The following is a 19062-nucleotide window of genomic DNA, read 5'->3' as shown; positions in this document are numbered from 1 at the left end:
GGAAAATCAATGCAAGAAGAGCATAAGCATCCTACTAGACCAGAAATCCCAAAAACATTTTTTTACTTGCGAGCCACACATATTTAAAAAGTGTTGGTGAGCCACCTAAGCCTGAAAAAAGTTCTTTGGGGGTGCTAAATAAGGGCTGTGATTGGCTATTTGGTAGCCCAATGTGGACTGCTAGCCTGAAGGAGGCTCTGCTAGGAGTAAAACTTTGTCCAAAACTTGCCTCCAAGCCAGAAAATTAAAAATGGGCACCTACTTTGAGGGGACTGGGGGCCATATCAAACGGGGAGGTGAGCAGCATGTTGCTCAAGAGTCACTGTTTGGGGATCACTGTACTAGACAAATAAATGGAAACTGAAAAATGGGGAGGCACTGGGTGAAAGTATTTAGCATTGCCACCATAACTATTTCTGTTTCCACCACACACTGTAGGGAGTATATTCGGTGTTCACCTGGTCCTCCCTCTTCCCTCCGATTTTTTGCCATGTTCTAAAAACAGGGAGAGTGGTTCACAGGCTTCCAGTAAATTGCCTCTAGAGTGAGTGTGTACCAGTGGTAGGAAAAGAGTTTAAGTTTCTATTATGTAAGGACAATCTCTTGACTATGCCGCAAACTGTCTTTCTACTATGAAAGTAAAGCATAGTAACTTAACATTAAAAAGGTAATTTTAGTGGTAGCAATACCATATAGATGCCACGTGTTTTAACATGGTTATATGCCATAAAAATCATGTAGAAAATATGAGTTGCATTACCCTACGTTGTAGAGGCTCCATGAGAAAAGGTGGACTCCTATGATGTCACATAAGCAAATTACATTTATAGATCATTTATGTATGACCACTTATGGTGGCCATACATGGCCTGACTCTGTTTCTCTGGAGCAAGTCAACTGCTTATTGGCCATTGTATATAGCTGTCTGATGGGCACGTCCAACCAATATCTGGCTATATCATATCAGCATGATTTGACTTGAAATCCCATTGAACAAGAACTGAGTCGGCACGTAGATGCTGTTCTCGTTCAACAGGCCTTTGTAGGCCTGTATCTAAAATATGTTACCTCTAATCCATTTGAAACAATGAAAATAAACTGAACATATTGCTCTGTACAAAAACGAAAATGAATTCTTGAAATGACACAGAACTCCATAAAAACAAAGTTATTGGATAGCCAATCACAGAGCAGCTTTCTGTTGCACTCCCCATTCAGCAGCCAAGGTGTTAACCGGACTCTACAGGGCACTTTCCTGATATAATGCAAGTTCAGTTTTTTCTTGCAAATGAGCTTCACAAGGAAGACTGAAGCCTAAAAAGGCAACTTCAAAGCATCTTCTGTTTTCAAAAGAACTTCCACAGGATGTTTTATATTTGCAATTCTGGATTTTTGGCCATGTCTCCTAGTTAATGTGAGGTAACAACTGGGCCTTTTCTCCCCTATGTTAAATGAGGAGGTATGGCACAATGCTATTTTTGTAGCAGCTTTGAAGATAAAGAGTTGGCTAGAGTGCAAATAAAACAAGGACCATTGGGAGCCAAAGCCACAGCCTTGCATGGTTTGCTGCAGATGTACAGCGAGCACTGATTTATGGGGAGAAAGATCGCCAGAAACCTGCTAGCCTAACAAGAAGGGGTGCAAAGTTCTTTCTAGATAATGTACTGGTCTCCATCCTTCATATTTGTGTCATTAGTTCCAAACTTACAAAGAAAAAGTCAGGAGAACTACTGCTTTATCATTTCCAGCTAAATCACAGATATCATCCCCATTAGGACATAAATTAAGAGTTAATGCACAGAGGCAGCATAAGCAGTTTATCTGCTTAATTACACAAAATATAAGGCATATTAAAAACAATTTTCTTCCAACATCCAGGCAATTTTGATATCTGTTGAGATATATTTATCTTTAAATGAAGGTGAATTATTCACATTCCCTGGTCATCATCAAATACAGTTGGTGTTTCAAACAAGCCTAAGGATGCATATCACTCCCAGTGCAATACCCACAAAGAACTACATCTGGGTTTAAAAACTAACACCAGTCACTGGACATTGTCATAACAGCTTTTTGAAAACAGAAGGTATTCACATGCCTCATGCTAGGCACACAGTACTGCCTTAAAGTGGATGTTGTCATCAACAAGTCCCTATTGCAAAATAAGTACTGTGACAATAGGGACTTACAAGATTTAAAGGAAACTGTCAGGTTCAGCACTGTTCATTTCCTAATCCCCTCGCAAAGCCTCCGAGCTTAGCAAGCGGTAGTGATGTGTAGCACACCCTAACCCCCCCAGACCTAACTTGTACGACCTGCATCATCAATTATATACCAGCGTCTGACCAGCCCATCTCAGATGTCGCTGAAGGGGGTGGGCCAGAAAGAGCATGAGTGTATAAAAGAATGCCAACAGGAGGATGTAGGAGGAAAGGTTGCAGCAAGAGATAGGGCTTTGGGTGGGCTATGGGTATAGCAATGCCTATAGAAACATGTTGCGCCAGATTAAACCCACCTGAGTGTTGTATGGGCCAACCTGACACAACCTGCTAAAAAGGCCCTATTGTCAGAATTTTTATTTAGCTGATGTTATAAAATGGAAAGCAGCAGGCAATGGGAGGAAAATAATTCAAAGGGGGGTCACTGACCAAAGCAGCCATACAATTATTGCTCTGTGAGACAAACATTTTATTGATACTTTTTATTCATTACCTTTGTATTCAGACCCGAGCCTAGTCATGTTTTATTGTCTCATTCAAACCAATGCAGCAAATCTGCGCTACTAAGGGCAACAAATCTAAAAAATGCCTTGCCATTGCATAATATTAAAATCTATGCAAGTAAAACATATTACTCACAGTGGTCCAGCTTACTCAAGGGAAATTGACTTCTGACACATTTTCCAGCAATTAAGCTGGATTGTGACATGAGTGATTTGTTTTACTTGTGGCAATCCTAATGTTATGCAATGGCAAGGCATTTTTGGGATATTATTTTACCGCCATTGCCCTAAAACGTAGTTTGGTACTGGCCAAAGAACATGCAAGTGTATAAATCCTAAACACGTGCTGAAGGAAAGATATGAATGGAACAAGAAACAAAAAAGGGAGGGGGAAGAAAGGGTCCAGATGTGTGTATATTTTCCTTGGCTAGGGATTAGCTGTGTGTCTGGTTGTATCAATACAATAAACAGCAGTTTTACATTGCTGTATGATAAGTACAGGAAGAAATATTACAGATAAAACATAGAACAGAGTGAGACTAATGACTTCTGTTTTGACAAGATAGCCACTGTTTACTGTATCTGCATCTTAAAGCTTCTCTGTATTTAAGGTTTTTAACTCTTCTTTCAGCATATATATTATATCCAGCATATATATGAATTATTTCTTGGCAACAAATACTCTATTTTATGGAATGGTTTTCAGTCTACAGTCATGAATGCTACTTAAAAGAGGTTATCTTCCTGTGTATGAACTAAACCCATTTTATTCTATACAGCTTATGTCACCTGCTATTTAAACATGACCCTTTTTGCCCTGTTCAGCTTGAATGCCTGCCCCATGGTTACAAAGCATCTTATTAATATAAACTGTAGTAGAGTTTCTGAAGCAATGAAGTATTTTGTTAACCAGTGCAGGGGTAACAGCACATTATTTTTTAATGCAAACATATACACTTTAGTTTCATGTTTTTTCTGTTCCTGTAATGCTTGTTCAGTTTTACAACTTGTTCAGCTGTGAGTACGTGTAATGCAGGTTTGGCACAGGAAACTGCTGCACTTTTTTTTATAGCTCCATACTATTTTACACTACTCCTCAGTTTCCCAAGTGTAAAGTTTAGGGTATGACCTCTTGTTCTAGCAATTCTTTTCTCTGGGTGCATACTGTCCCACTCAATTTGGGCCAGTATATTCAGTACCTAGTGCTTCCTGCATAAAAGGTAAAACACACTGCACTCTTACTTGAAACACACTAAGCACCAGATATTCTAGAAAGTGCACGTTAAACTCCTTGATTCTGGCAATTTGTTCCAACATAAAATAAAAAGCATTGAAAACTGAAGGTGAAACAAGAATTTTGCTGATACTTACCAGGAGGTGGGATGAGAGGTGGAGCAGTACTGACATTTGGTGGTGGAGGAAAAAGTGGAGGTGGTGGTAGGTGTGTGGGGGGTGCTCCAGGAGGGAAAAATGGTGGGGGTGGCTTGATAAAATTATTATCCACTTCAGAAGGAGACTGTTCTGAAACTACCTGAAACCATAAAAGGCAGAAATAACTTGAGGATATTTGAGACATCCAGCAAACTTAAAATGTACTATCTTATGTTTATCAAAGCAAAAGAGAAGCTAAAGTCACTGTGAATATAACCACTTACCCTGTACTGGTGCTCCTGTTTGCTGAAAACTGCACTGACCTGTGGTACTTTTATTTGTGCACCATATTGCAAATATTCTATTTCCTACTTTCCGCAGTGGACCTGGGTCTGCGCATGTGCAGTAAGTGAAAAAGCTGGATTTTTGCAAATACTTCAAGCTTTTCACTCTACTACACATGCAAACCCCATGCAAAGAAGTTTGAAGCTGCACCCATTGCCCAAAAGGTACCTCAGGCCAGTGTTTTCAACTAGCAGGAGCACAGTTCCAGGGTATCAAGTAAGCAATTATGTAGCACCCACAGTCAAGCCTCCCATATCTCTGTTTTCTGACCCTCATATCAACCAAACTGAACCTTTAGATGTCCTAAAAACACATAAGACCTATTTCAGTCATAGACTTATGGAAGAGTTATAGTCATTATACCATCTTCTACAAACATATATATGCAATATATGGATGCATATTCTGTTTCCATGTCCCCCCAACTATTCAACCCTTCTTCCAATCAGGTCACTAACTGGGTACTCTTATGTTTATGAAGATTTTCATTCATCCAGGTCATGGTATATCTAGTACAAATAAATTTAAAGCAACTGGACTTGTTTGGTAATCATTGAAGACGTTTCACTACTCATCCGAGCAGCTTCTTCAGTTCAACTCTTATCAAAATCTGCAAATACTGCTGGGCTGCTTACTCAAAGCAGAATGTATCATAGCATTTTATGACGAATCATTTCTATTCTACTCCCACAGACCTTCACCATAATGGAGGTTCCTCCAGCCCATGAATAAAGTTAACGCTTTCCTTTTTGGTTGGGAAAACTATTACTACCATCACGTGATCAATGGTCTACAGTCTCCAGCAACAGAAAATTTGTAGCATTTAAGGGTTTTGGCACACGGGGAGATTAGTCGCCCGCGACAAATCTCCCCAAAATGCCATCCCACCAGCGAAAATGTAAATCATCGGTGGGATGGCATGCGCGGCGGTGGGATGGCATTTCAGGGAGATTAGTCGCCCGCTAACAGGGAGATTTGTCGCAGGCTAAGTAGTCTTTATTTATATTAATACTTTATATGTATCAAGTTGTTAGCAAGTACTTTTCCCCCCAATGAAGGCAGTTTTGAAAAGACAAAACAGGTCTGTCACTGGTTAATTAGGAATTTACTGTACCTGGATATTGCTTTCATTTGCACCTCGCCGCCGTCCCTCTACACGAGTGATAGTGGTTGTCTGACCAATCACATCAATTGCGCTTGAGGTTTTTCGACTGTAAAACAATTAATAAAGGACATCCAGAAGTCAGATGTGATAAATTGTCATTGCTTAACAGTATCTCTCATTAATTAATCCAACCACACTAAGGGAGAGTCATCTACAAGCTACTCAAGGCCATAAAAGTTGCAATGTGTTAATTTAATCAATTGATGAAAAAAGTCCATTTGAATAAATCTGGGCATTTGGTCTGTGGGCAGAAAAAAACATCATAAAATTTGCAATGTTGGCATTTATGACTATGGGCCAAGTCCTCCTAGTTTTTGCCCAATGACTATTAGAATTTATCAAAATAAAACTGAAGTTTTGTAACAAGCCCTTACTAATCAAAAATTAAAACCACTATGTTATGATTATTAGCTAGTTAGAGAGCCTTTAGTCAATAAATAATTTCCACACAAAATCTATAAAGTTCTCATCCGCACAATCTTCAAGTTTTGCTACAATGCATTTGCACTCTATAAATGAATCATATTCACCTTGGAGGAGGAACACCAGGTTTGAATAATGAAGTGGGAGAAGTAAACTCTGGTTTCACACTCTGCAAGACTGTATCCTTTTCTGCATTGCCCGTTCTTCCCTGCTGTACCTGTGAATAAATCAAGGCCTAAGCAGTTGCAAACTCACCCTAGATTTGTGCTCCCAATTCTGCTTAATCTGTGCACTTTAACAAAATCCAACTTTTCCCTATTATGCATTTTCAAGAAGAACCCAACATAATTTATCAGTAACTGTTAAACAAAAAGGGGGTAGTTCACAAAAGCGGTGATATTGACGCAAAATAAAAGTGGAGATTGATTTGTTTTCAGCCTTATTCACAAACCTCTATCTCTACCTTTGTGAATTTATCTTTTAAACAGATAGTTTTCAGATTTTGTTTTTTAGATGATATTTTAGTGATATTTATTATGAATTTGTCTTTAACTCTTAATAAATCCGTCAGTGCTATCAAACCCAGTCCCACATCTACATTTTGCATTTCATTTGCCAGACATTTCAGTCGAGAGGCATTTCCTTAAAGTTTTTCAGGACAAGCTGGGCTGTGTGTTTGTTTTGAAATGTTTGTGTAACTCCATTTGTTACAAGATTTAAGGGGCTAAATATCTTCTTCATGGGAAGAAGTGAATCAAGGGCCCACCCCCTGCACTACTTCTCTACTCCCCCTGCCCCCCCACACACTGATTACTGGTCAACAAAAATCTGGCCCACCCACCAACATGTCAGATGAAAAGGGGCCCAACAGTTTTTCCCCAGTGCCCTGTTGGGCCAGTAAACCTTGAATTTACAGAACCCCAATATCCAAGTTTGGGTTCCAGTGCACATGTGGTTCTTGCTGATTACCAAGATGGCTGCTGAAAACTGAAATGACACAGCTAAAGGTGGGGGGGCAATGCCGTCAAGCATCTTGATAGTTCTGTATAGATGCACAGATATGTTATGGCAAGGTAAAAACTTTTTTTATATACAAGATTGTATACATTACAATTTTTTGTTTAATCAATGTTTTACTTGTTTATAAAAAGTTAATAAAGCTTTTTTGCACCTTTTGTTTTAGGGTTAGACAGAAACTTGACCCTTGCTATCCCCATTAATATACTAATGCAGTGTTTTTCAACCTTTTTTGGGCAAAGGCACACTTGTTTCATGAAAAAAATCACGAGGCACACCACCATTAGAAAATGTTAAAAAATTTAACTCTGTGCCCAGCAGCAGTGCCCCCCTAGTACATTGGTGCCCAGCAGCAGTGCCCCCCTAGTACATTGGTGCCAAGAGCAGTGCCCCCCTAGTACATTGGTGCCCAGCAGCAGAGCCCCCCTAGTACATTGGTGCCAAGAGCAGTGCCCCCCTAGTACATTGGTGCCCTGCCTACGGCACACCAGGCAACATCTCGCGGCACACTAGTGTGCCGCGGAACAGTGGTTGAAAAACGCTGTGCTAATGAGCCCCCAATGACGTTTTAAAGACAAATTCACAAAAATGTCTCTATGCTGTCTTTCTTTCACCAAAAACGGAAAAGTGGCAGTTGAGTCGGAATTTAGGCAGATTTCTGTTCCACACCGTTATTAAGGAGTGCCAATACAATCCTTTTCTACAACCCATGTAGTAATGTAATAAAATGTGCAAAGTTTGCTACTGGCTGCAATGGGTGACTAGACCAATGCAAACAATGCAGCTTTGATCTCTGTCTGACAGAATTAATCAGAAGAATTAATTTGTAACTTGTAAGGAAATGTTATTTATTTATGCATACTAGTAGATGCTACTCTGTTGGATGCCTAGGCTAAACCATTCCTCCTAAAACACTGATTAGTGGTCAAAAATTTTTAAAGTTCTACTACTGTTACTGATAAAATCACTAGGGTTTCTATTTATAAATATTTTCTATTAATAATGTGATTTTCCAAACTTAAAGAATCTTTACATAACCAATAATTAATTCACACCATGCTATTTCTTACTGCAGCCTGACATTCTGTATACACACATGAAAACAGAACAACTCACTTCAGACTTTTGTTTGTCATAGCAGCGGATGCAAGATATGGACAGTTATCTTGAATCTTATAAGACTATCCCCTCCACAGACTAGACAGGGTGGAGCAGGAAAATCGTTGTTAACTATGGCACTTTTTTTAAATGAAAATATATTTTCTCAGTCTTACTGGAAAAAGATGAAATCAGCAGTCATGTTTTGGATTTTAGCTAGTTTAAAAAAAAATATATGCTTCTTTTACAGCTTTCAGTTCAAAACTTTCCCAGAGTGGTCTTTCCATCACCCAATGATGAACTCTGTGTCAGCTAGAAAAGAATAACTTCAGCAGCTCTAAGCAAGGGCACAACCAGCAACTTTATTATTCAGCAGCAGGGAATGTGGCGAGCAACCAAAACATGTCTTCCCTTTCTAAACCTTTGGCTTAGTCTAAGCACATTTCCTTTTTCCTTTCTCTCAGCATACGCTGCCAGCAAACCGCAATAAAAAATTATTTTTACTATGTTGCTATATTGGCATTTTTAAGATTTCTTTTCTCATTCTGTTAAAAATTCTGAGCCCTTATCAAAGGTTAACTTCCACCCAAAGTCACCAGCAGCCTCATCCGTAGGTTCTTAAATGCGGTTTGATTTATTGCTTAACGAAAAGCAGGGGCCCACTACTTAAGTTTTTGTAGAGAAGTACTCTGCTTGCTGTTAATGATCTGACAGAAAATTATGTTTCACCATGGAAGAAGTTAGATTTCAGCCAGATCACAGTGGTCTTTCTCAAATAATAAATTTGAAAGAAATTCCCTATTTTTAGAAAAAAAATCTTTAAAATGCTTAAACAATTACATACTAAAAATAATTAATTAGTTTTCTTTAATAAAAGAATAACTGATAATTTATGTAGAAATGTAGGTTTGTTTGAGACCAGCTTTAACATGTTCAGTCTTACCTGCTGTAAGTGGTGTGCACTGACTTTAAGCCAGGGAACCCTCTAAACTATATTACAATTATCACTTGTAGAAAGACAGCAGTTGTATTTACCAAGAGGTGAAATATACCATACCGTAATTTTATTTGTTGTAGAAGAAACTGGAAGGGCATCCAAGCCCATCCTTAGCCTCTTTTGTTTTTCACAGTAAGCTTTCCATGTATCTTCATTAAAACCATAATTAAAATAGTCTGACAGATCAGCACCTGAAAAAGCAAAACAAAAAGTAAAGTTAGAAATTAAACCTTCAAATACATGACAAATGTTGGTAATAATGGATTTTACATTCTTCAATTTTAGAGCAAATAAGAGGTAGGTAAAATAGTTGAAGGAGAATTAAAGGTTTAATAACTGGGAGGGTGGGGGAAGCCAAAATGTTAAGCACCCCCAGTGATTATAATTGATTAACCGAGACCTGGGTCAGTAATCCTGTTTACTGAAAACTACTGTAGAAGTGCTACAGTGCCTGAGCTCTAAGGTAAGTGATTATATATTCATTAAGGGTTGCCTAACTTTTGTTACCTTTTTTTATATGAATTTTGCAACTGCTCAATATACAATAACACAGAGATTACATGTACCTGTATTCCATGATATTTACTTTTGCAGGATAACAGTACACTGTATATACTGGGCATTACAAAATAACCAAAGCTCCCTGTAACATTTTGTTCACTCTTGAATTTAATACAGTAGAGCTAAATCTCCAAAATGAAAATCGATCATATTGTGTGCGCAATGGTCTATTATTTTTACTTTACACCATTGCCTTTATGCCAGTATTATTATTATTATTAACATTTATTTATAAAGCGCCAACATATTCCGCAGCGCTGTACAATAAGTATGTCAGATACACTAACCACAATAGGTCAGGCATGCATTTTTTACCTGGTTTTCTCCAAGGTTTGTCCTCAAAAGAGTCCAAGTCTACTTCCAGCAGAGGCACGCCATTAATACTTCCTGGGGCATCCAAATCTACCCCTTTACCTTTTCCTCCTGACCAAGAAAAAACAAACAATATGCATTCAAACTTTTTATATAGTATAACTTATGTTATGCTCTGTTTTATAGCATATTTTTTTAAAAAAATAATCAAAATATTTTCATTAACAGCCAAAAAAAGAGTGGTACACTCCTCAGTTTGCAATTCTTGCCCTTAATAGTTCTATTTTGGGTCAAAAGGTACTCGTGGCTTTTCCTACTGCTGTTAATCGAAGCTAACTGCATCAATTCCTATAAGAATTAATGATTCATGGCCAAAGCCACTGAAGATTATATTTATAATGCAGACTTATCTGGACCTTTATTATGACTGCACCTTTACTTAACTATTGGGCAGTGGGATTTGGATTTTTTCAGATCAAAACCCATTAGATGTCCAACAATAGGTCAGGGCCCAAGCAGCTCATCAAGGTCACATTATTAGGTAATAACAAAGAGTTTAATAGAAATACCAGTAAAATGGACTAAATTCAAAAAAACATGAAGATAACTCCTGAGGACAAACGTCCCAGAAAACAATACTTTTAAAAGCATTTAAAGAGCAATAAAAGCCGATACAATCTTAACATGCAATTTACCTGTTGGTCCATATATTCTTCCCCCAGTTTTAATATTTAGATTAACAGGGGTTGTTCCATATGGCCTAAAAAAAAAAAAAAAAAAAAAAAAAGCATATTAGTCTTTGGTGAACATTACCGGACACTATATCTTGGTATAAGCATTCCCCAGGCACTCAAGCCTCCATATCTCCTGTAAGAACTACAGATATAGAGTTTTGTAGTTTCACAACAGCTATAGAACCTAGGATTGCCTGTTGTATGTATTGTATTGTATGTTGCTGTATGGACCTCCTAAGGCAGGGGTAGGGAACCTATGGCTTGCGAGCCAGATGTGGCTCTTCTGATGGCTGCATCTGGCTTTCTGGCAAATCTTTAATAGAAACAAAAAAATAACAGGGAGCGTGGCCTGTGCTCGGCGGATAGAAGACGTGTTCTAAGTCTTAGAACACGTCTTCTATCTGCCGAGCGCAGGCCACCCCCTCCTCTGCATCGCATCCGCATCTGGCATCCTTGGGACCCACCCTACCTTGCCCCGCAGCATCCGCGACCAAACATATTGTATGGCTCTCACGGAATTACATTTTAAAATATGTGGTCTTTATGGCTCTCTCAGCCAAAAAGGTTCCCGACCCCTGTCCTAAAATTTTACCGTGTAGAACAGAGGTTATGAAAACGTACACATACTGAGGCGCTCCAGTTTTAATATCTCCAATGGTAACATGGACATCATCGTCGTCATCATCACTGTCACTTTCACTGTCATCTTCTGTCTCAGTCACCTATATAAGATTGTAAGTAAGTGACACTGTCATCACATACATACCCCCGGTATTACGGCTTTACCAAGGATATTCTATTATTTCCAGATTTCAAACATCAATATTATTTTTAAATTCAAAACATATAATGTAATTTGTCTCAGTTAACCCTTCTTATCTTTTTCAGTCTTGGGCTAACAAACACATGGGACTGACTACTGCCACTCTACTCAGGCTGAAAACAGCAGCAGTCAAAACACTGCAATCCTTCTGTCACCGCTTTCCATAGATAACTGAAAAATGCACTGGCCTAAAACACACATGGAGGTGACATGGATTTTCACATAGAAACTCTTAGGGGCGTATTTATTATGCTGTGTTAAACTAATTCGCCAAAAAAACGGAGTAAAAAGCTGTGTAAAATAAATGGAAAAGATCGCCGTCTGAACGCCGTTATTTTCCATAAGTTCCGGTGGAAGAAAAAACGCGTAAAAAAATTATGCCGATTTTACGCCATTTTTAGACAGCGAAGCCTGGCGATGTGTGGCGAATTTTCTCGCCGTTTTTTACACAGCTTAATAAATATGCCCCTTAGTGTTTGTGCAAGACAAAAAATGTAATGAATATCAGAGTGAACAATATTTTTTCTTGATTTTTCCTGGATCTAATACTAACATAATATTCAGAAATGTTGTCAAAAAGAAAATCACAAGGTAAGGCATTTTCTATTTTGCCAGAAATTAAACAAAATTAAGTTACATGGATAATAGGTGATGCCTCTATGCTACCAAGAAAAATATTTTTTACAAAGCTACAGTACTTTACACAACATCATACATAGTTTTCAGACAAATTTAAATACTTTGTATTTTGATATTCCTACTATAAGTAATGCAAGAATGATAGGTCAAGCACAGAAAATGTACCAGCTCTTACCCTAGAAGGGGAAAAGTGAAAAAGACAAAAATATTTGTCATATGCAACACTTCTCATTTCCAGGGCTCTTCCACTATCACTGTTTCAGTTATACCATGTGATACATTTAAATTAGAATGAGGTCATGTAGGTGGGGGGAGCCTGTTTGGGAGTATAGTAATAATAGAAAGCAATTAGATGTTTTTTTGTTTTTTTTTTAAACTGCTACCTGCCAATTGGTTGCTAGAAGTTACTGAACATTATGCAAATTTATAACCATATGGTAGCTAAAGGTTTTTATCTTAAATAAAAAATTTTATCCACTGTCCTGGAGTCCGACAAGTACATGCTGTTTTGTGCTGGCATATGGTAGCTACAGTCTGGGTCAGGGCAGTTTCATCTTTATTAATAAGTTATTAAACTGGGGCTCAATGGGGGTTACCTCAGCCAGCACAAGTGTGAATGATATTTCCTCCGGGGGTGCTCTTAGAATGGGGAAGACAGACAAAACAGTTGCTGGAATAGTGAGCAAAGAAAGCAGGCAAATCTGCAAACTACTTTTGGGATTAGATTGCATTATATACACATACATAGGAGAGCAAATGCTTCTGATGCCCGTGTGGTTTGGAAGCTGTGAAATGGGAACTAAACTAAAAATGAATATTTGTGAACATACTAAAAGTAGCCCTCTGAGCACTTCTGCGATTTATATTAATTTTCTATTTTTAGAGGTTTTAAGATTTTACCGGTTATATATATATTTTGAAGCCCTGAGTGTAAGCAACCCTGTCTATGCACTTTCTATATTCCGTTAACCCTTGGGGCTGTGGAGCCTCTGTTAAGACAAAAGCCTGGTATTAGAAGTCTTAAAATTAAAATCTCAAAATAGAAAATCAATGCAAATTGCATTACCCTGAGTAACTGTACATCAATTAAATTTTGGGGGTTTAAAACCCTTGTATGTCAGTTACTCCAAGTGCCAACAACTTGCTAATTTAAGACTGATAGTCATAGCAGCACCTTTCAGTTGGAGAGCCCCCTGAAGCCTGGCATAAAAAGGCATAAGGCAATTCCCATGAAAGTTAACAAGAGATAGTCTGCTATTAGGTTATATGACAATATTACAAAAGGATAACAAAGCTCCAGTAAACCCACCAGCTACTAAACAAAGAACCATTTACAAAAACAGAAATTCAACAAATTATGCACAAAATTTTAACCCATTAAATAAATGTTTTTATTGTACCATGTAAAACAAACAAAGTTAAATGTGCATTTTAATACATCATTTTAATGTCATATTCTCTATTGTAGAACAGCTGTAAAAAAAGTACAATTCAAGAATCCTGGGAGACATACTTCACACAAGTTCAATATCCCTTCTCTATAGTAACAATAACTGGAATGTTACCGTTTTCACAACACCATTCTCAGTAGCCTCTGCTTCGATTCCAGGTACAGGGTGAGAGCTGTGGATTAAATAAAATACTTAAACTTCAAGTAAATGAATAGGGCAAACTTTTAAATTAAATGTTTTATCCCATCCTTAACACTAAACTAAAGCAGGCTAACTTATGATGGTAGCTGTGCATATCTATATTCTTGCAGTACAAAGAGGGACACCTGAAACCTAGATATCTAAAAACCTCTCCACAGAAGCAATACAAACTCTACAAACCTTGTTATGTCTTCTTCATCATCATCTGGTGCAGCAGCTTCATTTTCTTCTGCACAAAAAGAAACACAAAGCCTTTGGTATTTGCTCATGTAAGAATGCTCAAGGTATATCACCTAAGACACCCATCCCTAGAATGTGCAATTTGTTGTTCATTAGCATTGTTTTCTTCTCTTATTGTTCAGCATACCTAGTAACCCCACTGCCTAGTTGCTAGCGTTAATATCCCCTTTAAGTTTTCAACCAAAACAGCAATATTCAGCTAAGCAAGTGATTGCACAGGGGAACACCAGGCAGTGAACCAAAATACAATTTTCATGAAATGGGTCTGCACTCAAAAAGATCTCCAATCTGAGTTATTGCCAAAAGGAAATCTCTTTACAGAAAACATCAAGAAATTTCTATATTTTTGTGCTGTTTACTAGTGTGCCCTCCACTTACTGTGGAATTTCTGTGTGAATTAAAGGAATACTGTCACGGGAAAGATTCTCCAGCAGAATCCTGCATTGAAATCAGTTTTTCAAAAATACAGATTTTTTTTTTACATTTTATTTTGAAATTTCACATGGGGCTAGCCATATTTTTCATTTCCCAGGGTGCCACAGGCATGTGACCTGGGCTTTTATAAACTTCATTCACTCAATACTAAGAAATCCAAGTCCAGCTTGGGACTCCTCCAGTTACATGGGAGTAGGAGAAACAATAGGTTACCTGAAAGCAGTTCTAATGTGTAGCGCTGGCTCCTTCTGAAAGCTCAGTCTCAGGCACAATGCACTGAGATGGTACCTACACATCAATATTTCAACTAAAAAAATACATTTGTTGGTTCAAGAAATTCAAGAAATTTGAAAATGGTACAGTAAATTATTTGATAGAAATAAAAAGGTATACCATAAAAACCATGACAGTATCCCTTCAAAATACAGCCATCAATTAAAGGGGGTAAACACTGGTAGTTATACTTACAAATGCCTTATTTTTTACAGCATAAAGGGATACAATTAAAAGGGTTGTAAGACAAAAATGAATAGTCTGTTTACAGTTTCCTCTTTAACAAATAAAGCTCTCACTACCTCTGATTACTCAACCTATAAATCTTTAAAGAGCTGCTGGAATGCTATAAAACTACTCCATGTTCAGGATGGCAGGAAAGCAGTGTGCAGGATTGTTTTTGATGACAGGAAAGCAGTGTGAGTGAGAAGCAAACACATAAAACAACCCTGCACTACTTTCCTGACATCCAGAATACAAAACATCTGATGGTTTTCAGAGATGTGCAGCCAGTTGCCATCTAAACATTTATGCATTGGGTAGACAAGTGGAGCAAAGGATATTGTGGGGAGGGGCTGTAGGTAGAACTTTTTTTTTTTTTTCTATAACGGTACAAATTTTTATTAATGAATGTTTACAAAGTATAGTTTTATTTTTTTAATGGAACCTGCAAACAAGACTTCTATTTTTTTACTTTACAACCACTTAAAGGTCAAAACTCTGGCAATTGGTTTCCTTGCTTTGAAGAGTTTATTCTTTCTTTTTATGCTCATGTCATGTAGTGCTAAAACAAAGGTCTCAAGGCCCCCTTCCCCACACTACCTGTTCCCATGACAAGCTGTGCAGCAGGTCTAACAGGCACCATCTCACACCACTTGTGCAACTGCTGACAGAGCATGCGCAGTTGAAACCAGGTCCAGGTAGGTGCCTGTTAACACCACTGCACAACTCTGAATTTTGAAAACAAATAAAAAGATAGTAACACTTGTCAGAGGAACAGGTGGTGCAGGGAAGGAGCAGGGCCGTTAAGGGCATGGGGTTGTAGAGGAGGTACATGTGGAGTTTTTTACTGCAGTTAAGCTTTAAACATGAATTATAAATTGGAGGATGCTACGAATTGTAGTCTAGCAACATCAGGAGACCGAAGGTTAAGAAACAGGCAGTGTCCCTTACTGGTTTCATAACTTAAAAAATGACATTTCCATTAAATGGGCTACCTGGTCTAGGAAACCACAGTACAGGTATTGGACCCCTTACTCGGAAACCCATTATCCAGAAAGTTCCGAATTACAGAAAGCCTATCTCCCATAGACACAATTTTAATCAAATAATTAAAAATGGTTACCGTTATCTCTGTAATAATGGAACTGTACTGCTACGATATAATTAATCCTTATCAGGGCCAAAACAATACCATTGGGTTTAAATAATTTCCTTAGTAGACTTAAGGTAGGAGATCTGAATTAGGGAAAGACCCCTTATCCAGAAAACCCCAGGTCCCGAGCATTTTGGATAATGGGTCCCATACCTGTACTTAATAGATCTTTACCTTCAAACATGTGACCAGTAAATACCACTGCTGACTGACTCTAGGAATTATTTAGTTTGTGAACAGCCAGTCTGAGTAGAGTCTGTTTTCAATTTACAGACACATACATAAAACTCCATAGTGGTGACTCCTACCTGCCTTCCTGCAAATATATGCTTGGCATCCTTGTTTATGTTGTACTTTGAATAGTTCAAGAGTGCTGGGGCACAAGGAACCACTTTAGCAGTAGCATCCAAAAAGTAAAAATGTTATTTTACATATGAAGTTTGTTTGTATCTGTTGATCGAGCATCTACAAAGTATTTCATAGTAACAAGCATCCTATTATATAGGATTTCATTTTACAGTGCTGTAGAGATCTATAAATAAAATGTGTATTCTACAGAGCTTTTGTTATCTAACCTGAGGCTTCTGTCCTATTTAAATGTATGGGAGATCCCATGGCTACACAGCAGCTACAGTAGTGTTTCTGAAAGAGTAACATTCTTACCAGTGCAAGGCAAAAATTCACTATTTTAAAATGCATATAAGACACTAATTTTTTTGGAGTTACTGTTACAGTTAATGCCTGCCCTGAGCAGGTAGTCAGTCTAGGACTGGAGATAAGCCAAGCAAGGAGAAACCACAATCCTTCCATTGCCTTACAGCCAATTCAATTTGGAGCCCCCCCAACATTGGTATGTTGACCCATTCTACCAGGATGTATTGAAATTTGTCATTATTTTGGACCTTTTTGGGCCCTCTACACTCCTGTGCCCTCCTTCAATCCCGCACTGTCTGCTACCTCGCTAAACCACTGGTTTACCCTGAAAGGTCATGTAGCATTTAAAAATATTTATCATTCATTTTATTAAAACATATTGCTATTGACAAGGGCATCATTAAAAGGTACATTATCTCAATTTTGGGAGATAAGTGGGAAAATTATGACAAAAGTTATTAAAAAGTTACACTTAATTATCAGTTGCAATGTCAATTTTAGGACAAAAGCAATTCCTCCCTCCCTCTCCCCCCACAACCACACAATGTCAATTTTTAAAAACAGAAATAAATATGCTGAATAATTCCCCAACAGTGATAAAATATTTAATGTCATCAGCATTACACCTTTACTGAAAGGTGATCATTTCATATCCCAGCAAAAGGCGAGTACCCTGCACTGGCGTATATCAGAGCCCACATTCTGACAAGGAGCCGGTCTGTAGTTCTTCCAGCTGTTTTGTGCTTTTCTGACCAGTTACCATTAATACTGACAGGCTAGACCCCCCCCCCCCCCACTGGATCAGCCACTTCACCAGCAGAGATCTGTGTAATGAGCCATGTTAAAAAACTGCCTATACCTAATTCTCATAGGGCCATTCGCTTAAGTGCCACAAAACTTGTTGGTGATCGTAAACATAGAGCTGCAAAAGCCTTTGCTAACCGTGTCTACTCATTAAAGGAACAGTAACATCAAAAAATTAAAGTGTTTTAAAGTAATTATAATATAATGTGCTGTTGCTCTGCAAAAAACTGGTGTTTTTGCTACAGAAAAGCTACTATATAAATAAGCTGCTGTGCAGCCATGGGGGCAGCCATTCAAGCTGGGAAAAAAAGGAGAAAAGGCCCAGGTTACATAGTAGATAACTAGGAGATAAGCCCCATATAATGGGGGTTTGTCTGTTATCTGCTAAGTAACCTGTGCCTTTTCTCCTTTGAATGGCTGCCCCCATGGCTACACAGCAGCTTACTTATATAAACTATAGTAGTTTTTCTGGGGCAAACACACCAGTTGTAGCAATGCAGGGCAACAGTACATTATATTGTAATTACTTTTATACACTTTCATTTTTTGGTGTTACTGTTCCTTTAACACGGTGGAACCTCAATGCTTTCACTAGTGGGTTATATAACATAGGACTGTGCCTGGAGAACAAGTGTCAGCCCCCCTGCACCCCAGCACAGCCAAATGTCAGCAGTAAGTGCCGGTATCTGGGCCACACACTGCATCTGTAAGTACAGAGGGCAATGCAGAGGGATTGGGAGCCCAACTACACATCTCGGAATCCCGGGAACTTGACCAACAGCTGAGAAATAGCGAACCCTGGCTATACAGAGTGACACAGGGGCCCCTGTAACACAGCCAAATGGCAAAATGTCCGCCCCTGAAGCGACAGCTCGAAAGGCTCTGCTTTCCCTGTAAGCACCCCACGTGGGCCTACAGAACTCGGCATATAGAAGACAAGTGAAAGTCCCATACCCCCGTACAGCCATTCCTCTTCCTCGTCACCACCGCCTCCTCCCCCTCCTCCTCCCGCTGCCCCGGTCGAGGCGCTGACAGGGGCTGTGACTGCGGAGGAGACGGGTGAGGAGATAGTAGGGGCGGTACTGCCGCCTGTCCCCGACGAAACCACCATCCGCTCAACCAGCTCTCCGCCGGCAGACATCTTTTCCCAAGAAGGAAGCGGGGAGAGATTCCAATCTCGCGAGAGTTGTGTGAGCCCGCCAGCCACTGGGTAATGCAGTTGTACCAGGGAGCCAATCAGAGAGCGCCGACTGTCATGTGACCTCTACCTTCAACATTTACCCGCCATATTTAGGATGGCAGCGCTTGCTCTTAAGTTAGTGAAATATATTAAAGTGGTTGGGAACAAATGTTGTTGCCCGCGGTCAACTCTATCTTAAAAAAAAACACTTTGAATCCAAAGACAATGATACTCTGTTTTTG

At 38.8% G+C, this 19062-nt stretch overlaps 1 protein-coding gene across 8 annotated transcripts in view; it reads right to left on the bottom strand.

Annotated features, from left to right (window-relative positions):
* The window catches only part of fip1l1 (factor interacting with PAPOLA and CPSF1), a 42406-nt gene extending 23565 nt beyond the window's left edge, over positions 1-18841 (bottom strand). For 3 of the 8 annotated variants that reach the window (XM_031901028.1, XM_031901034.1, XM_031901042.1), the window contains exons 1-10: positions 18595-18841; positions 14040-14088; positions 13773-13830; positions 11367-11467; positions 10707-10771; positions 10015-10122; positions 9199-9329; positions 6134-6243; positions 5553-5649; positions 4094-4253 (exon numbers count right to left, since the gene is read on the bottom strand). In XM_031901028.1, the coding sequence (XP_031756888.1) occupies positions 4094-4253; positions 5553-5649; positions 6134-6243; positions 9199-9329; positions 10015-10122; positions 10707-10771; positions 11367-11467; positions 13773-13830; positions 14040-14088; positions 18595-18781 (1066 nt within the window). In that variant the 5' untranslated portion in view covers positions 18782-18841. 8 annotated transcript variants of the gene reach the window in all.
* Between the last annotated feature and the right edge of the window lie 221 nt (positions 18842-19062).

The sequence above is a fragment of the Xenopus tropicalis genome, chromosome 1, assembly GCF_000004195.4.
Source record: "Xenopus tropicalis strain Nigerian chromosome 1, UCB_Xtro_10.0, whole genome shotgun sequence".
Taxonomy (NCBI): Eukaryota; Metazoa; Chordata; class Amphibia; order Anura; family Pipidae; genus Xenopus; species Xenopus tropicalis.
Note: the sequence above shows the minus strand (reverse complement) of the source record. Positions and strands in the feature narration are given on the sequence as shown.